General features: G+C 49.0%; 2 protein-coding genes across 3 annotated transcripts; one reads left to right on the plus strand and one right to left on the minus strand.

Moving 5' to 3' along the window:
- On the minus strand, positions 1-27,986 carry TOR1A (torsin family 1 member A). 2 transcript variants are annotated; one of them, XM_081067120.1, is made up of 5 exons: positions 27,688-27,929; positions 26,807-27,072; positions 24,623-24,798; positions 24,399-24,526; positions 1-959 (listed from the first exon to the last, which is right to left on the minus strand). In XM_081067120.1, the coding sequence occupies exons 1-5, from the start codon at positions 27,866-27,868 to the stop codon at positions 820-822; spliced, it is 891 nt and encodes a 296-aa protein (XP_080923246.1). In that variant the 5' UTR covers positions 27,869-27,929; the 3' UTR covers positions 1-819. The 2 variants fall into 2 exon arrangements, with proteins under 2 accessions (XP_080923246.1, XP_080923245.1); XM_081067119.1 differs by lacking the exon at positions 1-959 and adding an exon at positions 16,711-20,043 and having other exon boundaries at positions 27,688-27,986.
- On the plus strand, positions 11,421-17,267 carry TOR1B (torsin family 1 member B). Its single transcript, XM_081067121.1, has 5 exons — positions 11,421-11,639; positions 12,291-12,556; positions 13,980-14,155; positions 14,605-14,732; positions 15,518-17,267. The coding sequence occupies exons 1-5, from the start codon at positions 11,456-11,458 to the stop codon at positions 15,757-15,759; spliced, it is 996 nt and encodes a 331-aa protein (XP_080923247.1). The 5' UTR covers positions 11,421-11,455; the 3' UTR covers positions 15,760-17,267.
- Positions 27,987-28,000: the final 14 nt, after the last annotated feature.

Genomic DNA, 28,000 nt, shown 5'->3' on the forward strand with positions numbered 1-28,000 from the left:
GAGTTTAAATTCTTTATGGTTGCAAATCATTACAGGCTCCTATTTCCCACTCTCCAGCTTTGCTTTAACTTCCGGTTTAGAGGAAACATGGGAGGTGGAGGAATAAGTTGAATGACATCAGGAGGCAGCAAGAGACAAATATAAACAGTGTGGCTTTCGGAGACTGAACACTTGGCCCAGTCTCTCCCAAGGCCAATCCCACGTAAAGGGGCGCGCTAACCTAGAGCCTCAAGGTCATACAGTTAGACGCAATGCCAGGCTCTGGACTGAGGACCAGTGTGCACAAGCCAGTTGCAAAGGACAATTTGGGGTTCAGTGGAAAAATCTTAACAAAATCTTGTTTTAGATAAGATGAGACTTTTCTGAAATGGAAATTGCTGACTGATTGAAGCAGGTCATAAAACAGTATATTTTGTTTTGTTCCCCAAATGAAATCTCATTAAGATAATTAAATCAGCCTCTCCTAAGAACAATAAACATTCTCTTTTAAACCACAGCGTGTCTCGTCATCCAGGGAAGGCATCAGTGGTTGTGTGAGATCTCAATCAGAAAACAAAACGCTTATAAGAGTGTGTCCGTGCCTGGCAAAAGATCCAGAAAGATCTTTTGTTTTGATCCCTTTGAACAGCCGTGATGTCTGGGTGAGGATGTGATATTTTTGGGGTTTTTTTGCTTGTTTGTTTGTATTTCATAATTTTTTTCATGCACACGTCCTGTTTCTGTAATATTTTTTTTTAAAGATTTTATTGGGGAGCAGTGTGTTTCTCCAGGGCCCATCAGCTCCAAGTCGTCCTTCAATCTAGTTGTGGAGGGCGCAGCTCAGCTCCAAGTCCAGTCGCCGTTTTCAATCTTTAGTTGCAGGGGGCGCAGCCCAGCATCCCATGCGGAAATTGAACCGGCAACCTTGTTGTTAAGAGCTTGCGCTCTAACCAACTGAACCATGCGGCTGCCCCAGGTTTCTGTAATTTAAAAGAATATATATATTTAAAAATATACACAAGCATTATGGGTGCTTATTTCCCAAAACTCTCAAATCAAAAGAAGTGATGGGTGGCAACCCGAGGTTCCTCCACCCTCCTCTGGTAGACCCTTCCTTTGGTTGCTCAGGGTTTTTCAAAACCTCTATGAGGTCTGAGGTGGAGGAGATGCCCACCAGGAAAACAGAACCTGCACAGGGTTCCCCAGTGTTGTGCGCTCCCCAAATGCGGTGGCGGGGAGCCCTGCGCCCTGGCTTTGCCCTTGCTGCATCATCCGGCAGGTTGTGCGTGTAGGTTGCTCTGGGCTCTGGCGTCCCATTTGGGTTCCCCTTGCGACCTCCTGGACTCCGACCACCTGGCGCGGCCTGACTGCACCCATCGAAAAGGCAAGGGGTTCACCAACACCGGGGAGCTTCTGGGGGTTGGGGGCGCAGTCTGAGCATAATGGGTAGCAGGGCAGGACCCCAGCTGGGACCAGAGTCTCGGGTAGACCAGGTGCTTCAGCGACTTGGCGCTCAGAGTGGGCCAGACTTGGGTTCAAATCCTGGCTCTGCCACTCTGGAGTTGGAGCCCAGCAGGCAAGGTGTCTCAGGTTCCCTAACCTCCTTTGCTGAGCTCAGTTCTCTGCCAAGGAAACCACCTACCACTTCTTCTCTGTAATGTGGGCAGTAGCTGCCACCAGGCTATCTGAGGATTAAATGAGGGGCTGTGTGCACAGGACTTCCCTCAAGTTCCTGGTGAGGTCAAATTCTCACACAGATGAGCAATTTTCATTCATTTTGGTTCATTTCAAAGTCTGGTTTCCCATGACAACTAAATGCAAGGCTTAATCCTTAATTAGCTCTTGGATTAAAAGAAAAACAACTCTAAAGTACACATAGTGGGATAATTGGGGCAATCTGAACGGAGACCATATACTAGATAATATTACCTTGTTGAAATTAAATTGGCTAAGATAGTGGTAGTGTGGTTTCCCAGGGTTATCCTAACCTTAGCAGATACCTGACGAAGGGTTTAGGGTTTAATGATGTCTGCAAATTGCTTTCAAATGGGTAAGACAAGAGAAAGAGGAGGCCTAAGGCGCTGACATTTGGTGGGTCCAGGAGAAGGATATGTGGGTGTTTGTGGTAGTGTTCTTTCTGCTTTACCGTAGGTTCACACATGTTTTCCCCCCAAAATAAAATGCTATCAATTTTCTAAGAAGGAGGGTCTTGCTTTCTTGTCGCATCAGGAATGGGCTTGGGAGCTTTTCTCTTCCCCCCACCCCATCACTCTCACGGTCCCCAACTAAGGTACGTGCTGTGTGTTAAACAGCTATTGCGGCCTAGCCTGGGAACCTCACCACTTCTTAACGCTGTTCCCAGGGAGAACTGCTACCAGCAAACTTTCAGAAGCCCAACCCCATCCTTGCTGGGCTGGTTCAGGATCACGTCAGTTTGGCCCTTGCTGGCCACTGTCCTCCAGCCCCCACTAGGAGCCCCTCTGAGCAATGTCCCCAAGCAAAGGCCCACACTCTTTGATTAGCATGATAAATAACTCCACTCATGTAGACTGACTTCACCAAACCAGCTTCCTGTAGAGTTGTGCGTCTTGGCATTTGGGGGAGTTGTCACAGTGACCTTGGACGCTATGTTAAAACTATAGGACTTCTCCCAGAACACACACACACTCACACACATGCATTTTGCGTGGCATGTCAAGGAGCTGACAGAAGCTGTGCCATCCACCCACTGGCCCTAGTGAAAATTTGATGGGCTAGACAGAAATGGGAAACAACCTAAATGTCCATCAACTGGGGAATGGAGAGACAAAACGTGATATACCCTTACCATGGAATACTATTCAGCAGTAAAAAGGTATCTACCGATAAATCCTACAGCATGGATGACCTTCCAAAAGGTTATGCTCAGGACACAAGAGACCAGATATTGTATGGTCTTTTTATATGAAATATCCAGAGAAGGCAAACTATAAAGACAGAAAGTAGGTTAGTGGGTGTCTGGGGAGGGAACAGGAACTAAGAGGAATGTCCATGAGGGAGCATATTGGGATGGTGTAATGTTTCAACACTAATTATGGTGATGGTTGCATAACTTGGTAAATTTATTTAAAATCACGAAATTGCACACATGAAAAGGTGAGCAATATTGTATGCAAATATGCCTCAATAACGTTATTTTAAAATGTCATTGGGTGGAAACAGATTGACTGAGATTTTTTAAAAAATTTTTTTATTTCAAAGAAATTTATGTTTGAAAGGCTAGCCCACCTCTGGTGGACACACTGGGCCCATAATTCAAACTCACATGATCTTATCCCTGCCCTCCTCTCTTTTGCTCAAATCCTCACCACGGGTGGACACACAGGCTGGGCTGTGTGTCCCCCAGGGGAAGGAGGGGCAGTGTCTGTCTTGTTCACCAAGCTGTGTCCCAGGGCCTGCACAGGGCAACTCATCTCTAAATACTTGTCTAATGAGTCAAAGAAGGAATAAATGGTGTCATTCCTCCACACTCCGCTTTGGGAAATGGCAGGTGTCTAGGGGCTCCTTTTACACCGCCATCAAATATCTAACCACTTTCCTTCCCCATGGCTAAGTACCTTAGAATAGCTACCCTGCAGGGAAGCACTGAACTGTGGTTAGCGTGTTGCTGGTTTGAAGCCTTGTCTTTGCTCCCTGAAATTGCTAACCCTAGAGTGGTTTGGGTGTTAAGGTCTAGTGTGTCTACCATTTATCAAAGGCCTACTATGTGAGAGGGCCACCTTGTATATTATGTCATTTAATCCTTGCAACAGTTCTGTGGACTAGGTACTGTTATTATCCCTAGTTTGCAGATCAGAAAACTAAGGCCCAGAGAGGTTAAGAGTCTCCCAGCTGGTCACACAGCTAGTGAGTCAGAAGCAGAGCCAGGATGGGAACTCAGGGTCTTTATGCCAAAGTCCTGGCACTTGAGACAAAACACGGATCATTCCGCCTTCCAGGGGGTGTGCACATCTCTGGGTCCATCAATGGAATGATGTCAATCAAACGTGGGAACAGAGTTTCCTGAAACCCTTGTTGACATCTGTTTTAATGCCTAAGAACTGCATCTTGGGTAATTTTAAAGACTGAAAAATAGGTTCTTTATCAACACCTGTAAATGGGATTACTACTCCAACCAACTAGTGGTCTTTTTGTTACCAGAGCGCTGGTTTCTACTTCTACCTCTCATGTTCTCAAATGAATTCTTTTTTTTTTTTAACTTTTATTTAAGTGTGTTTTTCCAGCTCCATCAGCTCCAAGTCAAGTAGTTGTTTCAATCTAGTTGTAGAGGGCACAGCTCACAGTGGCCCATGTGGGGAATTGAACCAGCAACCTTGGTGTTAAGGCCACCGCGCTCTAACCAACTGAGCTATCCAGCCGCCCCTCAATTAATTCTTTGACTGTGCTTCTCTTCTGCAAAAATTGCTTCTTGTTTCCAGTTGCTGGAGTTGATCCCGGCTCCCCATTTCTAACCCTGCGTGCTGGTTCCATCTAGTGGTTTGGAAGTGGGAAGTACACCAGGCTCCCTCTGACAAGGTTGGGGAAATACCTTCTAGTCTTTCTCTTATGGACAAAAACAGCAACATTATCCAGGTTACCGGAGGGCCAGATCCTCCAGGTGTCATCAAGCTACCTCTATGGAGGCCACCTTAACGTTTTTATTTAATTACAAACTATTTTGTCGAAGGAACTAACACAACACTCCAGATTTAATAGATGTTACATTTTGCTGTATTTCCTTTAGCTCTCTGTATCTTTAATAAAACTAAAGCTCCGAGCCCCATCCCTTTGGCCCTCCTCCCCCAAAATCACCTCCATGCCTAAGTTGGAGTGTATTAATTCCTTGCCATGTTTTGTTTTTACTTTAACTACATGTGAACGTATCCATCAATGTGTAGCATATGTGCATTTTAATATGTAAATAAATGATGTGCTGTAATACTCTTGCTATTTTTTTCTTTTTCACTCAAATCTGGTTCCTGAAATTTATAGACACTGATACACATAATTCAAGTGCATCCGTTTTTATCTGCTGTATAATATTCCATTGTAGGACTAAACAATGGTTTGTTTATCTGTTCCCCAATGACGGGAAATTGGGTTTAATTCCATAAGAGTGTGTCCCTGTGGGGCTGGGTTTTGCACCCTGCTTGCCATAAATGGGCTACAGGTGAAAGATGGGGTGGGACAGGGCAGCCAGAGCCCTGGGCCCAGTCACTTCATCCAGAAGCCCCTCCACTAACCCCAATGAAAACATTTTGATATTCAGCATGTGCCACAACATAAATAAGGCTTAAAGAGGGGAATTTCTAAATCATGGGGCACACACATCTTCGACTTTGCCACATCTGGCCAAATTGGTCTTGTCTGCTACCTTAAATTTTCAACTGACTCTGGGGGGTGGCTCTTGCTCCCCCAAAAGATATGGGTGACTGCTATTTCCTGGGTATGTAGCTTAGGACAGGAGAGCATCCAACCATCTAGTCATTTCACAAATATGTACTGACATCTGCTGTGCCATGAGGTAGGAAAGTCCCTATCTCTGACCCATGAGGCACATGGCCTTGCCAGCCTCTCGGAAACTGGCAGGCTAACTTGTGAGCATGCAAGCAGGGCAAAACTTGAGACCCTTCACTGTTTTCAACAAGTCACCCCCTTTCCCCATCATGTACAAAGCATGGTCACCCTTAGTCTTTTTTGAAAGGTACTATTTTTCATTTTATGTGTCAGGTTGATTCAGTCATGGGGTGCCCACATACGTGGTTAAATGTTATTCCAGGGTAGGTCTGTGTGGGTGTTTCTGGATGAGATTAACATTCGCTCGATCAACTGAGTAAAGCCGATTGTCCTCCCCATGTTGGTGGGCCTCATCCAGTCCGTTGAAATTCTAAATAGAATAAGAGGTTGAATAAGAAAGGATTCTTGCCCTCTGCCTCATTGTTTCCAAGGTGTGACTTTGGACTTCTGCCCTTGGACTCAGAGACTCAGACTGGAGCTACATTGTTGCTTCTCCTGGGTTTGGACCACTCAGCTTCCATACTCAGGTCAGTCAATTCCTTAGAGTAAATATATACATCTATTCTATTGGTCTGTTTCTCTGGAGAACCTTGATTGATACAAGCAGTGGAAATCTCCATTTCACAGGTGAAGAAGTTGAGATCCAGAGAGGTTAAATAATGTGCCCAAAGAACTTACTATATGAGAAGAACGCGGTGGATCCAGGAAAAGCATTTCAGCGCCACACACTAGTTTCTTCTCAATAGCATTTGTTACCAGCGGAAGTGATCACAGCAGTGTATTTGTTCCTTTGCTTACTGTCTCTCTACCACAGCCGCATGGAGGAGGTCCCTGGGTGTCGTGTTCATCCCGACACAGTGCCTGGCATATGGGTGGTGCTCAAACAATACTGGGTAAGTGAATGAATGAACAAGCTTAGGAGTTGGAAACAGGGCTGAGTAGAGCTGTTGGGCAGAGTAAGAATGGCATGACAGGCATGGAGACTTTGTACTGGAGGAGAGTGGGAGACAAGATTGCTTACTCTGTATATTCTGGGCACTTATGACATCCCTACAGAGTAGTCATTGCACATTGCCTGCACTAGTGGAAGGAAGGGAGTCGTGGCACTCAAAAGGCAACACATAAGAGGTGGGTGCATATTAGGTTCCCTTTGCTGTGCAGGCCCTTTCCTCCTTCACATAGTTACAGTGGAGGCAATCGTGTCACCCCAGGGAATGTGGCCTCCACCCCAGGCTACAGCTGATTGGATCAAGGGGGCACCTGATCCAGACTGGCCAATCAAAGCCCTTCCCTGGGAGTTTGGAATTGGGGCTGAGAGAGTGAGGGGGAGAAGAAGGGAGGGAGTGCGTGGTCTGTCTGGGTGTCTGGACCAGCACATACACAGCCGGGTGCTGTGCAGAGAAGACTGGAGCAGATCCACAGAGACAAATTGATGACAGAGAAGGAGGGAGAGAGGCAGGCACTCCCGTCCTGACCTGGTCCCTTCCTTGGCACCTCTGCATGTAAGATTTCCTTTCCCAATTATGTTTTGCTTATAAAGCTGGTTGGCAGCCCTTGAGCCCACACGCATTAAGATTTCATAGAAATAAACTATCATTGTGTGCACGATAACAAAAAAAGGAAACCACCAAAAACCATGTACCCCTCTGTATACAAGAAAGTCTTTCTGTATAATATAGACACTGATAAAGTTTGAATGAGAACAGGGCTTAGTGGAAACAGTTGGTACTTTAAATAATCTAGGCTTTTGAACTTTTTCTGTTGTCATTATTTTTGTGACCTTCTGAAGGTCACAGAGGTAGGGAGAGTCACATTTGAACCCAGTTTCTGAGTCCTCAGACCAGCAGCTCACCAGCACCCTCTAGTGCTTTTCCTCGGGGTGAGCAGGTCGCCCCAGCCGTGGGCAGCTTCCCAGTCTACCAGCGAGGGGGAGGATACCTCTCCTTTCAGGCACAGGCGAAGCTCCCTGAGAAACAGGTGCGAACCAGGGCTCGCTGTCTCTGGTCCTGAAAATCTCGGCCAGCTGCTAAACCAAAGGACAGATCCCTGTCTATAACAGAATCACCCTTCCAAGCCTTTCCTAGTTGCTCTTTGAAGTCATGACGGCCATAAGGAGTCAAGCTGGTGGTTCTGAATGTTTCTGATTAACAAGGTAAACATCGCAGGCAATGCTCCAAGACAGCAGTGATAAAAAGTGTAAGGGATGAGCAGACATGAGGACCGGGGGACGGATGACGGGTGAAGAAGTGACACAAGAGGGCGGCCACCACGGGCTAGGACAATTTATGAAAACTGAACATACAGCCTTAAAATCGAATGTGGATCTAAATACCCACAAGCACTCCCCTTTGTAAGGTGTGTAACAAAATTTTAGATGAATGGAGTTAATAGTTCTATTGGAGGGGTCACCAAGAGCCATATTGGTGCTAGCAAAACGGCAGAATCCCCAGTGTCAAAGTTTTCCTACAAGAGCTTTGGTGCCTAACGACGTCTAAAGAAAATATGAAACTCCCTTAGGCGCCTGTAGGACAGTGGTATAGCAATCAATAAAAGAGATAAACCATACACTCTGCACTGCCTTCCCCTAACCTCATTTAAGCAGTCTCATTTTCCACAGTAGCAAGATTTCTAGATACGTCTTGCAGACCTCAGAGTACTAGATTTCTCTTAAGAGACTGTAAAGGATACTAATTTCTCTTATGATACTACAAATGATACTAATTTCTCTTATGATATTGTAAATGACACAATTTCTCTTATGATACTGTAAATGATACTAATTTTTGGCCAACTTGAAGTATAGAAGTTGTTTTATAATTTTTTAAAAACCTTTTTAAAAGAGGAAGAATGGGGTACAAAGCAGTGTCCGTATCATTATGTAGTTGGGTGGTGGGGTGTAAGTGTTGGGGCTCAGTTATGTCCACTCCTTGAGCTCAAATGTATCTGAGTTACCCAGAGAACTCTTTCTGGGGGATGAGGGGTTGTGGCCGTCTTCCCACCGTCCATTTTTCCAGTGACCAACTTCAAAATAAGTGGCCAAATGACAAATCAGGAAACAGTCACACTTTTCTTCCTTTTTTTTCTTTTTAAGGAGAGTGCAGGTCAAAGTGGCCCTTGTGGGGATTGAACTGGCAACCTTGGTGTTAGCAATGTGCTCTAACCAACTGAGCTAACCGGCTGCCCTTTCCTTCCTTTTTTAAAAATTAGTTTATTTATTTATTATTATTTTTTAACAGTCACAATTTTAAGAGGACAAAGTGTCATACAAGTATGTAAAATAGCACAAACTGCAGGGCACAACACTACCCCTCCCTATGACTAGGTTGGGCCAATCTGCTTCTCCTGCTCTTTCCAGGAGGGTGGAGTAATGAGGCCCCAGAGCTCCTGCCACTGAGGCCTACACACCTCACCCCCACCTTCCTCCCAGTACGGTCACTCAGCATTTTTTTTAAAAGATTTTATTGGGGAAGGGGAACAGGACTTTATTGGGGAACAGTGTGTACTTCCAGGACTTTTTTCCAAGTCAAGTTGTTGTCCTTTCAGTCTTAGTTGTGGAAGGTGCCATTCAGCTTCAAGTTGTTGTCCTTTCAGTCTTAGTTGTGGAGGGCGCAGCTCAGCTCCAGGTCCAGTTGTTGTTGTTAGTTGCAGGGGGCACAGCCCACCATCCTGTGTGGGACTCGAGGAGTTGAACCGGCAACCTTGTGGTTGAGAGCCCACTGGCCCATGTGGGAATAGAACCAGCAGCCTTCGGAGTTAGGAGCATGGAGCTCTAACCGCCTGAGCCACCGGGCCGGCCCCTCAGTATTTTTTACATTTCCACAGGCCACCCTGTATTCTTCTAAGAAGCCCTTACAAAGCCCAAGCCGTTCGGTGTCAGCCTCTGTGGTTTGGAAGCACAGAACCTCAACTTATAGCACAACTGGAACCTGACCGAGTAGGAGACAGGCCACAGAAGCTTAGGGAAATGTGGGGACTTGAAACTGATTACTGAGCCCAAGTGCAGAAAACTGCAGGGGACACCCCCTTCCCCACTCTCCACCTTCTGGGAGAGGAGAGTACCAGAGCTGACAGTGACAAAACACTGAAGCAAACAAATGTCACCTGGACTTCCCTGGGGACCATCTGCCCAACGAGGGGATGAGCGCCAGAGCCCTGAGAAGCTGAGGCCAAGACCCCTCTCCACCACCAGCAGAGTAGAGCAGGGGGTCCTGATGAAGCAGGAAAGCAGAAAGTAGTTGAAAAATATGTGCCAATTTGAGCATCTTGCCTCAGAGACTCCCAGGTCTTGATGTGAAGAATTGTCTAGAAAAATCTCCTAATGAGTCCAAAAGGCCGAGGCCTCTGAAAAATAAGTTCAGAGATGGGTCCTATGGATGCTGAACTGTCATAGTGGTCTGATTCCTCGCTGCCAGGTCCTTGCTAGAGAAAAAGTGGCACGCGGATGGGATGTCTGGATAGAAGCTGTCAGGGCATCAGGATGACGTGGCAGGGCCGTTACTCCAGGCCCTCAGACGTGCCCCCCAGTTGTGGCTTCCCTGAAGTTGTGTGTCCACCAGTCACAACCTCCATTCAGCCTCAGCACAGCCAGTGGAGGGCGAAATGTAGGATCTGAATGGGACAGAAGCGTTACCTCCAGGCTGAACTGTGGAACTTGCTATTGCACGTAACTAGGCTATCTAGGGGGATGTGAGAACTACAGGTTTTGAAGGTTATCTGAGCAAGGAGGTGTCGACCAAAAAACATCCAGACTAAGAGAACACTTATAAGTTTATTTGAGCGAAAAGCAAAATCTCAACGGATTGAGAAAATGCTCTGCAAAATGGCGGTTCGCAGTTTATTTTACACGTAGAATCAAAGGAGGAGGGTTACATGAAATCCACTGGTGGTAGATTAAGGGGGTGTGAGAAAGCAAAGTGAGGAAAACTCTGGGATTGAGTAAAAGTAAATCGGAGAGACAGGTACTTCTTTCACATAGGTGGGTGCAGGACAGGTAATAGTTCACTTTTTACAGCACATAGAGATGGTCATCAGGGGACAAGAACAATAATGAGGGATTCTATAGTTTCCTGCTCTGGTCCAGAGAAAGGGATTACTGACATTCCAAGGACATGTTACCCTAGATGCAAAATGACAACAGACAGGCTCAGTTAAGGGAGAGATTGACCTTTGTCAAGGAAGCTACAGGCCAAGGACGTGACTTCCCGCCAGGGCCCACCTTAGTCAGGAATGTTTATGCTCACGCCATCTATGTGGTTATTTTCAGGCTCCTGGGCTTGTCAGGTTTAACCTGTGGCCCCTTTGCCGTCCACAGACGGCAGGCAGAATTGAGGACGGTAGGGACACACAGGAGACTCTGCATTCAAGGACCAGCTGGGGAGACCAGGGCAGGCAGCACCAGGGGGCTGCTAACGCAAAGCTGGACCAAACACAGCCCCTGACACGTGGCATCAAAGGGCAAGAGGAGGACAGAACCTCGCACCGCAGGAAGGTACCCCGAGCACCACCGACTTCCCAAGGAGTGCGCTGCATGAGTCATGCAAAGGAATCAATTTCCAGGTCCTCAGCTTCCACTGGACTCCTTCCTAACCTCGACCTGCCTCCCTTTCTCCATGTCCCCTCCTCTCGCTCTGCAGAAGGGCCAGCCCTCAGCCACCCCGGCTCTGACACCAGGCGAGGAATGGAATCGGAGGGGGTCAGCAAGGCCTCTCCCGAGGGGCAGTGGGGGCGGGGCCGAGAGAGCAAAGCGTGGACTCTGAGACGCTCGTGAGAAAACAAAACCGGAAACGCTGGGCGTGGTGGCGCGCAGCCACGCCCCTCGCCAGCCCGTCCGTCCGAGGGGCTGGGCGGGGCTGCGCGGCGGAAGTGACGCCAGGCGGAAGTCCAGCCTGTCACGCGGCCGCCGGGCGCGGGCGCGGAGGGAGCGGTGGGCGCGAGCGGGGCGATGCCGCGGGCGGGGCGGCTGCTGCTGGCGGCCCTGGCGGTCCAGGCGGTGGCGGCGTTCGAGCCCGTCAGCGTGGCCATCGCCGTCGGGGCCGCGTCGGCCCTCACCGGCTACCTGTCCTACAAGGACCTGTACTGTCGCTTCGCCGAGTGCTGCCGCGAGAAGCAGCCGCTCAACGCGTCGGGTACGGCGGCGGGTCGGCCTGGAGGGGCGCGAGGGGCGCGAGGGCCAGGCCCCTGCGGGCGTCGGGACGGCGCTCGGCCGCGGTGGGGGGAGGGGGAGAGGACGGACGGGACCTCGGCCCGACTCCGGGGCTGGAAGCCGTGCGTCCCAGACGGATTCTCCAGCTCGCGCGGCCCAGCCCACGTTCCTTTCTAAGTGTCCGGACTCCTTGGGATTACAGTCGGAAGGAACGGAAAGCAGCGTGGCCAGCCCTTCTGCGCCAGGGCGACCCTTGTCAGTAGTTTTCAGATGTGCAGCGTCTGCCCAGAACGCCCACATTTGGCCCTCGGTCTGTGCGAGCCAGCAGGGGTGGCCGGGGAATAGCATGCACCCCCGGCCCGAGAGGGCCAACCCCGGGACGAACGGACCCGTTTTGTTTCCTCGCCAGACACGTGAGTGTTGAGGAGGACAGCCGCCTGGCGCATTCCCTCGGAGGTGGCATCGTGTGACTCGGCAGCCGAGGTGCCGCCCCAGGGCCGGCCCTGGGCTTTGGCAGAGGCCCCGCCGGACCACTTTCGACTCTGTGCCGCTTTGGCCAGCTGGGGAAAGTGCTGCTGCCCTGGTGCGTGTTTAACGTGTGTTTTTCTTTCTGTTCCCGGGCTGGCTCCTGCAGCCCTCCAGCTGGAATTGGAGGAGAAGCTGTTTGGGCAGCATCTGGCCGCAGAGGTGATTCTCAAGGCCCTGACTGGCTTCAGGAACAACCCAAATCCCAAGAAACCACTGACTCTTTCCTTACATGGCTGGGCTGGCACCGGCAAGAATTTTGTGAGCCAGATTGTGGCTGAAAATCTTCACTCCAAAGGCCTAAAGAGTAACTTTGTCCACCTGTTTGTTTCGACTCTGCACTTCCCTCACGAGCAGCAGATAAAACTGTACCAGGCAAGGGAACCCTGTGGCCCCGCCCGCCCACCACTTGGACGGGTCTGGCCGGAGACCTGTTTACTGACTCCCGCTTCTGCTTCTTTTCTTTGCACTGCAGTGACCCAGGCCCCGCAGAGTTAAGGGACCCTTACCCCGTGACCCTTGGCCATTTGCTGAGCTCTCCTACGACTTTTTCCTCACTTGATTCCAAAATAATTCAGTGGCATAGATGATGTTATCCCCATTAAAAGGTGTAGCCAAGAGAGGTGAGGTGGCGATTTGGCTTTTTACAATCTGCGACCTGGGGGCAAATCAGAAACTTGAACCCCAATCTCGTAACTTCCAGGTCGCGGGGTAGCCACCTTCTGCCATGAATTAAGCACGTTCAACGTTCCCCTCACAGCCCTGGGTTAAGTAGAACAGCCTTCAACGATGTGTCTGGACGGGCTTCTGTTGAAGGCCACACCCTGAGCCAGCGTCAGCTTTGCCTCTGCAGTTAGCAAGGCAGGAGAGGATTTTCTCCTCTGAATTCCCTTTGCTCCTCCCATCCTGCAAATCCTTGGCATTGCGTTTTTTCTTCAAATGATAGCCTCAAAGTCCTGAACCTTAAGGCATTTCTCTTTGAGATACTCTTTCCACGTTTAATTTATATGACGTTGTCTGGTAGGGTTCTCATTTAAATGAATGTCATCCTTGTAAAGGTTCATATTCCTGTTGGTAGGTGGGGACTGAAATAAGAAATACAAACTGAACTGAACAAGGAAATGAAAGCGGATATTTGCCAGACAAACTGTAAGACAAGGAAGAGTGCCCTAAAGAAAGAATTATTTTCTTGGTTTCCAAATTTTTCATAAGTCTCTATAGAAATAAGAGTCATATAGCCTTGGAGCCTTTCACGTTTTGGAGTTGGGGACTGTTGCTTGGGTGTCTTTTTGTTTGTTTCAAGGAAGCATGGGAACACATGCTTTTTGTGAGATGTCACCTAGGTCAGCTCCTTTGTGCATGGCACCAGTAAAAGGCATTGGTCTTGGGCACTGCACACATCTTCGTCTACTTTCTCCTTCCTCAGTACGGCTGGTACAATTGAGGTTTCAGGCCATAGTGAGACAAAAAATATGGGTTGATTAACAGTGAAATGGTAACTATTCATCTATCTTCTACCTCTTATTCCTTTCAAAGGTCACCTCTAGCACATCGTTTGCATTAGAAAAAAGCTTTGCCTTTTAGCACCTACTTCTCTGCTGGTTTCCACTTTTTGTCGATCAAGTTTTGGAAAAGCTGTTAGCCAGGGGATGGAGGTTAGGGAGCAGTTTCTAAGAGTGGTTAGACCCCAAGAGCTCTCATGTTTAGTCATCCAGAGCATGAAGAGCAAACAGGTGGCGGCTTTGCTCCTCTTGGCACATCCTTTGAGCCTCTGCCTCCTACTTCTTTTATGGTCTAGGACCAGTTACAGACGTGGATTCGGGGTAACGTGAGTGCCTGTGCAAGCTCCATGTTCATATTTGACGAGATGGATAAATTGCACCCTGGGATCATCGACGCAATCAAGCCCTTTCTAGACTACTACGAACAGGTTGATGGCGTGTCTTACCGGAAGGCAATCTTCATCTTTCTCAGGTTAGTGGGAAGTGGCTTCTCAGGGACATACTTGCCCTTCATTCTCCCTGAGATAGAATGAGGTCCTGGTGGCCAGCACGCTGTTTCCCAGGGACAGAGCACTAGCCTGGCAAAAATAACTTCCCGATTTCTTTTACTCTGGGGTTGCTAGTATCAGCCTGGCTGAGAATGGGCATGAGAAAATGAATTACAGAAATAATTGCTAATAACAGGCGATTTCATTACCTGCGCATGTTGTTTCTGAAGGTTATAAAAAGTCACAGTGCTGAGTGGCAAGTTCTGAAAAAGCAGATTTTCAAGCTCTTTGAGGGCAGACACTTTTTTCTTTGCCTAGTAGCACTTCGTAAATATTCCTTGGTTAAAGATAAGCCTTAGAGCAGGTACATTTCCTGATTAGACACAGAAGTCTTAATATGTGGTTTTAATCTTTCTTTCTTGGGTAAACTCAGCAATGCAGGTGGGGACCTCATAACCAAGACGGCCCTGGACTTTTGGCGGGCAGGAAGAAAGAGGGAAGACATTCAGCTGAAGGACCTGGAACATGTGCTATCTGTCGGAGTTTTCAATAATAAACACAGTGAGTCTTCCAGAGTGAGGGAACTCTGACTCTGCCAGCACAGTCGTCTTACTTTAAGCCTTTTACAAAACCACAGAATACTTGTGCCTTCTTGGCTTTGCTGAAATCGGGACTTCTTCTTAGGGCATTTCTTAGGGGTCCTAGGGAAAGTGACCTCACAAGGTGATCTGGTCATCCATTCCTAACTGGGCAGGTCCTGGTGGGTGTTCACGTCCCAGGCATGTAACTTCTTTAGTAAAAGGCTCATCTTTGCCTTAAGCCAGCCCTGTCCATTGTTTCTGGGCATCTAGTTAACACACCTTTGAAATGCCTCTTTTCAGACCCTTCGGAGGCATAACCATCCTCAAGGGAGCACATAATCTTAATATCCTGTAATCCAATCCCTGCCTTGCTTTCTCCCACTTCCATTTAATCTTCTTTAGGTTCCCTCCTTAATTCCAAATGCATAAAAGAAACCGCAAAACTGTCATTCGTGGAAGCATTTTTCTCATTCTATTGAGATCTTTCTTCCAGGAGTATCCTGTTTGGCGCAAATAAATTTTTATAAAAATGCGCCACAGATTTGGACATTTCTTACATCAACATATTCTAGAAATCAATTAGCAGGGTAGCCAACCAATCCTTACATCAGGCTTGTTGCACACTTGACAAAATGAGAATCTCAAGGGCTAAAGACATGAAGCGTGTTCTGTGGGTCGGATTCAAAATGGCCCTGTAGGCAGTGAGCTTGGCCAGGTGATGGTGACAGTAATGGGTGGGAAACCCACTTGTGTCTTGTTCTGCAGGTGGCCTGTGGCACAGCGGACTGATAGACAGAAACCTCATCGATTACTTTATCCCCTTCCTGCCCCTGGAGTATACACATGTAAAAGAGTGTGTGCGGGCAGAGATGAGGGCCCGCGGTTCTACCGTAGATGAAGACATTGTCACCAGAGTGGCAGAGGAAATGACGTTTTTCCCCAAAGACGAGAAAATCTACTCAGACAAGGGCTGCAAGACTGTGCAGTCGCGGCTGGATTTTCACTGACCTCTTACCCAAGCCAGGAGTTTGTCTTTTGGAAACACTTTGAAGATGTCCTTGGAGTTTGCACATTTGTACCTGTGGACTTTTGGAATATAGAAGTTTCTATTTTTTTGGAAAAGCCACTGATCTGTCAAGTGCACTTGTCATTTTGCAACATAACAACTGTTAATTGCAGTTGAAGATGAACTTTAAATCCCCCCCACACACACACACTGCTCACAGAAATGCATTGAAAACAGCTATAAGTGAAACCTACGACTGTTTCTGACCCCACGGCACCCACCCCAGAAGCTGCTATTGTAACTGAAGTTCAGGGGCCGGCTGCCATCTGGGAGCACTAGGTTTTTACCTGCTGAAAACATTCTGCTGTAGTTGTTTTTCTTTACACAGAGCGTTCCCGGACTTGAAGTCTCTCCAGGTAAAACTGGTGGCACCTTCAGGCACAGACAGTGTCCGGTGGGAAGACGTGGACCTGCATGTGAGCAGCGGCGGCGTGTGGGGTGGGGGCTCCATCCTCGGCCTCTGCAGCGGCCAGGACAGACAGGACCTCTCTGTCTGGCCATTGCTCTGGCTGGTCATGGAGTTCCTTCGCTCGCCTGTCAGCTGGTATCGCTGCCAGTCTTCTATTCCTGAGCGTCAGTCACTGCTAGATTTGCCCCAAACACATCACTGCTCGAGTCGAATCAGAATGAGACTGTTGGTTTTGAATTTGAATTTGGTCCCCGTGGTGAGATGTTGTCTGTTGCAGTTTACATGTGGGTCAGTGTCGCAGTTTACTCCACAGAACCATTTGAAATCTGTAGGACACGTTCATCTCCATGGATGACACGTGCCCAGGCTGAGTGGTCAGCTTGCAGGTTGTACTGCCAAAGAAGTGGAAGTATCATACAATAGGAATGAAAACAGCTTGCTAGTTTCCCAGGATACGTATATTTTTTTATAATGTTTTTATTTCTGAATCAGAGAATAGAAATATAGGATGCTGCTTATTTTAAAACATGGGAAGGACACAAAATTAAGTAATTGCCTAGTTTATCAGGTACTCTTGAAAGGGGATTAGTTTTTATTGTTAAATGCGTGCTAATATATGGTCACAATTGTGGATGAAACAAGGTCAGTCTGAAGTTGTGGCTGGTCCTGAGTCATCTAATAATGACACCTTGTGTGGCGGCGCCAGGCTGGACTGCCTTGGTCGCTGGGGAATCACTTAGATTCTGTGAATCTAAGTCAGTATAAACCGTTTGGGTCTACCTTGGAGCTGCACCTGCAGACATACTGAGAGCAAGTCAACCTTTTTATACAGATGTGGTTGAATGAATATTTTCATGGCATGGGAAGGCCTTATAGAGGATCACACTTCGGCTTTTAAAAATGTCAAGCTAGGGCTTAAACATTTTAGTATAAATGTGCGAATTGGAGCTGTTACATTTCTTTTAGAACCTTTTGGGTGTCTGGTTGGGGAAGACAAGACTTTCTGTTTACAGTGATGCAATAAACCACACGTGTCGGCTACCTTTGGCCTTCTGCTGTTACTGACCTGTAACTTGAAAACACCACTGGTGACCATGGCCCAGCCTCCTCCACCCCATGTAAGACGTAGAGAGGAGCTGGAATTGAGCTAGTGAATATAAAGAAAGCAAGCCTAAATTTTATCATGTGACGTGTCATTTGCTAATTTTCCCCTAGTTTATGCATTTGGTAACAATAAACAGTCTGAGCTTAGAGTAAAGGCTCTTCAACAATGTAGGTGTCACTGGGCTCAGTGTACCTTGAACATGCTGGATGACAGTCTTCTGCATCACACAGAGTCAATATTTACCTAACAGGCTGTTATCCCCAAATACAAAGTTAAATCGGATTAGATGATGGGCTGCACTCCCATCTTATTTTCATGGATGGAAATAGCACCGGAAAGAGCTGCACTTCTCACAAGTATATTCTAAAATTCATGTAGGAAGGACACTGAAGCATGGGAAAACTGCCTGCTGACATTCTAACCTGAGCAAGGCCAAGCTCAGACCAGGAAACCTGTTTGCCAGGTCTTCCCTCCAGGACTGGAAATGAAATCCTGGTTGTTAACCAGATCTCAGCTTAGTCACACTTAACCTGGCCTCTTCTATCAGCGAATTGTTAACATCAGCCCTCTTCCCAGGACTGGGGATGAGCTAGCTGACTTTCTAGAAAGTTCAAACTCTCTGCCACCGTCCCACCTACTCCCTTCACTTCTCAGTTGAAGGTGCTCAAGTACAAGGAGACACTTCCTTGGTCTGGTTCCCAGCCAAATGCATTTTCTTCTCCACCCTGTACTGCCTCATCTACAAGACTGAACTTTCCAAATTAAGTCAGGGGACCCCTGTGTTCCCTAATTAGGGACTCCCAAGTGCTGGGGCTGCCACCTTCAAATGATTAGCCCTAATCTGTGACTCCTGGGGACATGACAATAGGCTACCTTCAGCTGAGCATCAAGACCTTCCCAGCCCAGGGGCGGTCGGTTAGCTCAGCGTTAGAGCAGGGTGCTCTTAAGGTTGCCAGTTCGATTCCCGCATGGGCCACTGTGAGCTGTGCCCTCAACTAGACTGAAACGACTACTTGGAGCTGATGGGTCCTGGAAAAACACTTAAAATAAAGAAAAGTTAAAGAAAAAGAACTTCCGAGCCCGACCCTCTGTACAGGCTGGGTAGCCATGAGGCAAAGGGGCCCTGCATCAGCCCATCTGCGCCTGCTAAACACTGCTCCTGCCACTCACACCCCCGGAGGTCTGCCTGCTGGTGGGCACACATGCGTATGCTTAGTCTACGGAGCTGCAGACTCCCGCCTGGCATCTCAGATGGGGGTACGTCTCTGGGCTTGAACTCTATGGCCGGGTGTCAGAAGCTCCACGAACCCCCCCACGGGGGGTGCAATGCTCCGTGCAGCTGAGCGAGCAGCCATTTGTCCCAGGACCCCGTCCCTGCATCAGGCTTCACGTCCTTCCAACCTGGGCTGCTCCTGCTAGGCCTTCATGAATAGCTTAAGCATGTAAGGCCTGCAGGGGATGGGGTTTTCCTCCTTCACAAATGTATGCACCAGTTACACGCAGTTTTATTGTAAAATGGAAGCATTTATAAATGAAAACACTGTTCTCAGCATCCGGGGGAGGGGGAGCTAAGCTTTCCCAGGAGGCGTTGGGCGTTCCGATTAAACATAACAAAAACTAGCAGTAAATAAGGTTTTCAAAACAATATAGCAGGACATGCCAGACAGCATGTGACTCCTCCAGGATGGAAGGGAGAGGAGGGCCTTTCTTGGCACAGCTGAACGACTGGCAAGTGACAAGCCAGAAATACTTTCCTTTCGAGGAAAATGTTTCTAACAAATGTTCACAATTATTGAGATGCAAACCCTCAGAAAGGACACTTAAGGCCTCATCCGTGACATGCGTGAACATGTCCTCTTATTACTCGTTCTTTTATCTAAACACGTCACTGTCCCTTGTGATGGGCTTCCTGTGAAGCTCTGGTCACTGCTCCATCCAGCCTTGGTCCCCAGTAAGGCCGTCCTACGTACCGAATGAATACGTGCCAGGGACTTGGCTTGGGCTTGTTTGCAGTAAAGACATCATGGTGTATGTTACGATGAGAACTTTAAAAAACACACAAAGCCAACAACTTAAGAGTCTGAAAAGGTTCTCATAATGTTAAAAACCATTTTAAATAAAGGTATCACATTTTCAGTAAAACTTATTTGTTCTTCCTTGAAACAGAAAACACGTGAAATTAAAACATGATTTTAAAAAATCATGGGCCCCTGTCACGAGTGGGCTGGGGGCAGCTGCTTCCTTCTCTGAAGGCTCCAGGGCTTATTCCGAGGCCACCACGTGTAAGGTGACAGCCTGCAGGCTCCGCTGGAACGACACATGCCCAGGAAAATTTCTGTCATGTCAAACAGGGAAAATTCATTTTTACTCTTCCTTCAGAGGATGGAGTAGGGGAGGTATGGGGAAGATCTGAGTGCTGAGTTCTTTCTTCTCCAACGCTAAACAATGACTCTTGCGCCATCAGTCATCGTAGTAATAATCTAACTTGGTGAACACCGTTTTGCAGCCTTTGTCAGAGAAAACTCGCTCTTCTTTGGGGAAAAATGTCATCTCCTCAGCCACTTTGGTAACAATGTCCTCATCAACTTCGTAGCCTCGGGACTTCATTTCAATTCTGATGCACATTTTTAGGTGTTTATATTCCAGGGGGAGGAAGGGAACAAAATAATCAATGAGATTTCGGTCAATTAAGCTGCTGTGCCAGAAGCCACCTGGGAAAAAGAAAAAGGTGCTGTTCATCCGTCGTCCATCTGCCCACCCTTCCATCCAGCACACGTCTCCTGGGTGTCGACAGGTGACAGCCCCTGGAGGTGCAGCCCCACACCTGCCCTTGGGGAGCTCCGAATCTAATGAGGCAGGAGGTGTGACCTCTGAGCTGGCCCGTCTGTGAAAGCAAAGGGCAGGCAATGCGACAGTGGGGAGGGACACAGTCGTTATTCTGTAGGCTCAGTGGAGGCCTCTCAAGATGTGACTTAATGACCTGAAGCGGGACAGGCTCTCCACGCCGGAACAAGCAGAGAGGCAGAGGGGGAAGGGAGCGCGCTCACAGGGGGCAGAGTTCCAAAGAAGGCAAAGGTTGGAAGAGTTCCCAGGGCGGGACAGCCACTCCTTGACTGACGAAACCAGTGACTCACTGGTTTCAGCAGCTGCATAAGCACTACGGAAGAGACCCACTGCCGCCGGTGCGTCCAAACCAGACAGCATTTTGGGGGCCAAAACCTAGGAACCTCAAGAGTAAGAACGTGTAAGGACAACGCTGTGCTCTGGCCACAGGGCCCGGACTCTGCCGCGTGTTTTTCCCCAGGATGAGGGTGGCGCGGCAGTCACGTCTCCCCTCCCGATTCCACGGCCCCGCACCCCGCACGCGCTCCCTCCTCTGAGACTACACAGCACCCGCTGGATCACGCCCGGTATTTCTTCAGCTGCTTCCCTTCCGCTTTGCTGCTTTACTCTCGTGCCTTAAATCCCACCTGGGTCTGACAAAAATTCCGACGTGTGGGGCTTTTCACACCAAGCAATTCTCTGACACCAGCTGGGTGTCCTACAATTCACGTTAATTCTGACACTGTCTACACGGGGGTAGGGTCAGAGTCCACAGGTTGAGGGCCCCCCCCCCATTAAGCCGCCAATCTCAAGTGCAGGTTGTCACCTGTGCTTCCGACTGGCCAGCTACAGAGGTTCCAATGACCCCCTCCTTGGGTTCAATTAAGTTGCTAGAGTGGCTCACAGAACTCAGAGAAACATTCTACTGACTAGACGAGCAGTTTATTATAGGACAGAACTCAGGAACAGCCGGGTAGAAGAGACGCACAGGGCGGGGTTCGAGGAAAGGACTCGGGGCTTCCATGTGTTCTCCCAGAGAAGCACCCTCCCTATTCACGGACCGGAAGTCTCCCACCCCAACCTGTCCTCTTTTTATGTAGGCTTCACTATACGGGCATGATTGGTTCAACCTCCAGTCCCCTCTCCCCCCAGGTCGGGGGTGGGACTATAGTTCCAACCCTCCAGTCACTGGGTTGGTCCCTTGGAAACCAGCCCCCACCGCTGGAGCTTTCCAAAAGTCACCTTATTAACACAAACTCAGTTGTGGTTGAAAGGGGTTTGTTATGAATATCAAGACACCTTTATGGCTCCTTATCACTTGGAATAGTTCAGGATTTCAGGAGCTCAGAGCCAGAAACAAGACAAAGACCAAATAACCAAATACAGAGAGTGCCAAAAAACTGTATACACATTTTAAGAAAGGAAAAAACTGTATTAAAATTGTAATGCTCAATATCTACCGATAACGAAAGATGATTACAAGTCACGTTTGACTTCTGCAATGACAAGAGGTGCTACGGTAATTCAATTCAACTTTGAAAAGTAATATATGAATAACATTTCTTAAAATGTGTATACATCTTTTTGGCACCCCGGTATAGATTTCTTATCACAAATCACAGTATCACAACTGGGGTTTATGCTGTTCTCTGCCAGTAGTGCTTTGCACACAACTGGTGCTCAATAAACATGTGATTGCCAGGATAGGGTGGGGCCTGAGGCTGTGGGGAAGAACAAAACTAACCGCTGAGCCAAGAGGGACAGCTCCCCCTTCTTGCAACTGTACTTGGATAGGTCCTCTCCTGAAGGCTGCTGAGTGCCAGGCATGCCCGGGGAATAAAGCGCCGAGCCAGGCAGACACGATGCTTCCCTCCTGGGGTTCACAACTGAGGAGCGCCCCAACAAGCCAGTCAATAGACCATTTCAGACAGTGTCAGGGGCTGAGTACGGAGATGGAGCAATTAGGCAAGCAGAGCAGAAGGCTAACTAGCCAGGGGGACCGGTGAGGCCTGGCTGAGGAGGCGACCTCCGGGCACAGCCCCCCCACACCAAGACCCAGGAAGAGCGTGCCAGCGAACAAGGGATTTCAGACAGTTTCCTGGCTTTAAGAACCATCTAAGGACCCTCCCCGATTTGTATTCTCAGCCTGACACCCCTGGAACTCCACAGGAATATCCAGCCATCAGCTCCTTGTCTCTGCTTAGATGTCACCAACATGTCATCGCTCACTGAACACACCTGCCTTCATCTCCCACCCTTCCCCACAAACCTCCTGCTCCCGAAGTCCATGCCCCTGTAAATGGCAGTGCCGCCTGTCCAATGGCTAAACCCGATTCTTGATTTGTTCCTCTCTCATTCCTACACACAGTCCTTCTTCAGGAAGGATTATTCCTACCTCCACAGTGCATCCTAATCCAACCATGTCACCAGCCCCACCACGACCGTGCTGCGCCAAGCTCCCAGAACCTCTCTCCTGGGCTGTTGCAGCAGCTCCCGGTCGTCGCCCTGGCCCTGCCGCCTTCTACCCAGCAGCTAGTGCAGTCCCGGTCAACTTAAGTCCGATCACGTCGCTGTCTGCTCAGAACCCTCCAGGGGCTCCCTTCTCTACACGGCGTCAAACCCAAGGCCTCGCTGTGGCCCCCAGGCCTTCCAGGGTCTGTACCTGCACCCGGTCTGGCCTCTTATCTAACCTCCGTTCTCCCTGTTCATCCGGGACCAGCCTCAGTAACCCCAGGCACACTCCCACCTCAGGGCTACTGTACAGGCTGTTCCCTCCAATGGAATGCTGTTCCCTCCCCTCCGATGTCCACACGCCTTGTTTCCTCACTCCTCAGGTCAGCTCCATATCACCCTTACAGTGAGCCTTCCCTGATCACTCTATTTAAAACTGCAGCCAATCCTCTTCCCAGCACCCCCAAACCCTCTTTCTGGATTTACTCTTTTCTTACTGGAAGGAGAATGGAAGAAGATACATCTCTACCTCTGTTATACATATAGACGTACCCCATCACCCGACACTTTTCCTTCCTTATTTATTATCATTAGGACGTAAACTCCTTCAGAGTAAGGACTCCTGTGTTTTTGTTCACTGCTGTGTCCCCAGGTCTTGGACCACACACCTAGTAGCTACTCAATAAGTATTTGTTAAATGAATGAATGAGTGCGAGTTCAGCCATCGCCCAGGGCCATAGCCAGTAAGCGGCTGGGCCCGGTCTGCCGGTTCCGAAGCTGGTGCCCCGGAATCCCTTTGGAACCTCCCATAGCGTGGGTGTTAGGCGCCTGGCCTCACGCTGCAGCACTTAGGCTACGCTTTCTATGGCATGTGTCCATACCTTGTGGCATGCCAAGAAACTGTTGAACATAATACAAAATACTCTCTTTTATCAGTAATTCCAGTTGCACAAATTGACATAAAATACCCCACACTGTTCACATAACTCCACATAGATATGAATTTCTGGGCAAGTCTGTTTGAAAGGAGAACTTTTATTTTGTAAGCTCAAGAATGAACCAGAGCAGAGCAAAGACCTGAATGCTAATGGTCAACCTGCACGGCTCACAGTGGGTCAGTCTCCACCATGGTGGCTTTCCACCTCCAAGGGCTCAGGGTCAAAGGTGTACATGAGTTCACTGGAAGAGCCATGAACTTGGTAGTTAAAAGCTTGGGCTCTGGAACCAGGGACACCTAACAGGCTGTGTGGCCTTGGGCAAGCTGCTATCGTTCTCTGAGCCTCAGTTTCCTCATCTGTAAAATGGGGATGATAATAGTCTCTACCCCATGAGGTTACTGTGAAGATTAAAGGAAAGGTGCAGGTAGAGGATTTCACACAGTGCCCCGTGCAGAACAAGGGCCCAACCACTGTTTGGCTGTTAGTCTCAGGGATAGAACCTCTGAGTTCAAGGGAAATGCATAGAAAACCAATGACCTAACAAGCCACCTCCTCCTTTGCAGGCACCTACAGCAACCTTCCCTGCTCAACCAGCTGCTTGTCTTCTACAAAAGAAAAGGATTTAGCTGAAGAAAACAGGGAACCAATTTTCAAGATCACCATCACCAACCATTTCCCTCTTTCTGTAAAACAGCTTTCTCACACTTTGGTGTGCATAAAGGGTCACCTGCAGTTCCTAAGGCAGATTCCGCTGACAGGCCTGGGGTTGGCTCTGAGCATGCGCGCTTCTAACCGGCTCTGGGGGTGGGGATGCCCAAGACTGAAAACGTAGGGACGCAGGATCATGAACTTACTGTTCTTGTTATTGAAGGCCGACACAGACAAGGCATGCTCCATATCTTTGAGCTTGATTTCTTCCCTCTGCTTCCCGCTTCTCCAGAAATCTAAAGCCACATCTGTGATCCTTTCTGCTCCAGCATTGCTACAAAACAACTCCAGTGAATGAGGACTGGGTTTCTTTCCTGAAGCTCACAGACATAGGTTCAGCTCTTCAATCGTGGCCCAGCCCTGAACTTACCTGAGAAATATGAAGATGGCTTTCTGATAGGAGACCCCATCCAGGTGGTCATAATAGTCTAGGAAAGGCTTGATGGCATCTATGAGGCCAGCGTGCATCTTATCCATTTCATCAAATATGAAGATGGACCTTGCACAGGTGCTCACGTTGCCACGAATCCACAACTGTAACTGATCCTGAATTGCAAGGGAGAAAGGCAATACAAAGCTCTCAGCAAGTTCAACTGAAAACCAGCATGAGTACCACTAATGCTACAACTACTGGAGAGCTTAGAACTTTACACACACATAAGCTATCATACCCATTTTGCAGCCGAGCAAACTGAGGCACAGAGAGCTTAATCAATTTGCCCAAGATGACAAAATTACTATGTGGCAGAGTTGGGATCTGAACCCCAGCCCATCTGATTCCAAAGCCCCAGTTTGATTATAATTCCTGTGCTATGAGATGTCACACTGCTGCTGTGGCACTGACTTGTTGGTCCTTTGTCATTCAAATGGCAATGTTAGCACATATCCTGTGTACACCAGCCTTCTAGGAAGAAGGCAGAGACAAACCTATTCTGGAGAATAGCCTGGAGAAGTTTCTCTCACTTTCCGATGGGGAAAGTAAGAAATGAAGGTTCCTTTAATGAGGCAATTGAACCTGAGAGCACACACGCTTTGGCACCAGTGCAGTCAGCTAACTAACACTCTTGAGTTTCTAGAGCAATGCCTGGAGGTTTCTGAAATAAATTGGTTTAAACAGAAACATTCCATAAGGACATATTTAGATACTTCTTACAACACTAAGCAATCAAGGTAAGGAGAAAAGACACTTTTAATCAGAAATTTGAGTAATGGCTCTATATACTGCTTTCCTAGACCTCCCCTCATCCCCAAGGTGGAGAAATGAGCTGTTTTCTGAGGAAGACTCTGGACGTTACAATGTACATCTTGATTTTTTTATGGCTTTGGTGTTTGCTTGGCAACTATGACCACGGTTACAATGTTCCACGTGTACAAATCTAACCTAAGCGGTAATTCTGCTCTGTAGGCGTGAACTAGCCTCTATTTAGAGAGGAGGAGCCTCCGGAGAACTGAAGCAACTTGTGTGAGACCCCAAAGTGAGTCACTATTTAAACAGGGATTCGCTCACATCTGCTAGGCTCCTGAGCAGCCAAGGTTTTCTCACTGTCACCCCAATTTTCAGGCATTTAAGAGAACATGTATTGAGTCACAGTCCTAAGCACTGTTCCCGTAACGTTTTATTGTGATCTCTCCAAACCCATGCAAGTTGTGTGCAATAGAATGCTATTGCATTCTTAATTTTACAGATGAGGAAATTGAGACAGAAAGAGGTTAAGTAACTTGCCCAAAGTCGCAGAGCTACGTAGTGGAGCCTGAATGCTAACTAGGATGACCAACTTGTCACAATTTGTCTGGAACTTTCCCAGTTTTAACACTGGAAAGCCCACATCCTGGGAAACCCTGGACAGTTGGTGACCCTCACGTCCCGCCAAGCAGAAGGGAAAAATGTGTTCACATGGGTGGGGGCTCACTTTCTGAGTGTCTTGCCCACATTGCAGGTTTGTTACACGGATTAAAAAAGGCGATAGTTCACTCTTACTTGAACACTCATGTGCCAGCCAGGTCCCATGACACACACTTGACAGAGCTCAATGAATTCTCACAGTCCTCATTTTACAGATCAAGAACCTCGGACTCAGAGAGGTCAGGTAACTTTTCTGAGATCACACAACTGGTAAGGTAGTTAGGACTTAAGTCCAGGTGTGTTGCTGCCAAAACACAGGCTATTCAGAGTTAAACTGTAAAGGGCGTTTGCAACACTGAAGTTAAACACATTTAGGCCTCTCTAGAAACGTGTCCTCTGCAAAATGAGTTAGACTTAATGATCTTTAAGCTGGATCTGATCATGTCCATCTCTAAAATCCTACGACCTCACTTACTAACATGAGAATCACACTGGGCCTATTTCTGGAAACCACACAGCTCTGACCGTGTAGCTAACTACCCCATGCATCTCCAACCCTCTGTGACTTCCACACCTCTCAAAGGGGAACTGACACACGTAGCCATATTCAGAGCTCACTCATTTCAACATGCAATTCTCAGGTCTCACCCCACAACCAAGACACCCCCGAACCCAGCACCATCCAGGAGGGTTCTGAAATTCTGCCCTTGCCTTATACAGGGTGATGTTGGAGGCATGTGGAAAGTGCAATGTGGCCACAAAGAGGTGCACAAAGTTACTGTTCAGACCACCCTCGTAAATATTCTCTGCGATGATCTTGCTGACAAAATTTTTGCCAGTGCCCGTCCACCCGTGTAGGGAGAGGGTGAGAGGTTTCTTGGGCTTCGGGTTGCTTATGAAGGCAGTCACGGCGTTTAAGATGACTTTCTTTGCAAGATGCTGTCCAAAGAGCTTGCTGTCCAGATCCTTCTGCAGCACTGGGAAAGACAAAGCTAGTCAGGGAGGGGTTGGGGGGCACACAGCTGGCAAAATTCAGCCAAGTTTACAGGCTCCTGTGAAAGCCGGCTAAGCTCTTCAAGCACCTTCTGAAACCCTGAGGAATGTCAGCGCTTGGCCCAGGATGGCAGGTGGGTCCAGAAGGCACCTCCTCGGCTAGAGCTGCCCATTCCACAGCCCTGGCAGGAGCCTAGCTCCTTCCTGAAAAGGACCGTGGCTCCACCGCTCCTGCCACCAGCGTGCACCCCTCACCCCAGCTCTGCTCCTCCTGCCCCAGGGCCGCGCGGGAAGAAGGCTGCAGTCTGGTCTCCACGGGTCCGCACCATCCTCCGGGCTCCAGCCGGGAAGGCGCATCACTCTTGGGAGGGCGCTTACGGCCGCCACACCCCCGCTTCTGCGAGCGGCAGCCCCAGCCGCAGCTCGCCCCCCGCGGTCGGACCGAAGTCCAGCCTGGCCGTGGCCCCGGCCCCACCCCGCACCCGCCGGCGCTCCTCCGGGTTCCGGGCCCGCAGGCCGCAGCTCTGTCCCGGCTTCTGGCCCCGCGGCCCCCCCCGCTCGGACCCCCACCCCCGCCCCCCGCCTTCGCCCCGTCCTACCCTCCCGGCTGAGGCTCCGCCTCTGGCTGCAGCACTCGGCAAAGAAGCAGTAAAGGCGCGGGTAGGAGATGTAGCCGGTGAGGACGCCGGCCAGGGCCAGCCCCAGGCTGATGGGCTCCACCGCCCGCACCGCCACCGGCGCCAGCAGCAGCAGGCCCAGCGCGGCCCGGCCTAGCTTCATGCCCCGACCCGCGCCGCCGTGCGCGTCCCGAGCTCCCCGCGGCCCGCGCTCCCGCTCCCCGCGCTTCCGGTTCCTCCCCGACGGCGCCGGCGCCGCCATCTTTGTGAAGGGCAGAGCCCCGGGCTGCTTCCG

The sequence above is a fragment of the Rhinolophus hipposideros genome (assembly GCF_964194185.1).
Source record: "Rhinolophus hipposideros genome assembly, chromosome: 11".
NCBI classification, from domain to species: domain Eukaryota; kingdom Metazoa; phylum Chordata; class Mammalia; order Chiroptera; family Rhinolophidae; genus Rhinolophus; species Rhinolophus hipposideros.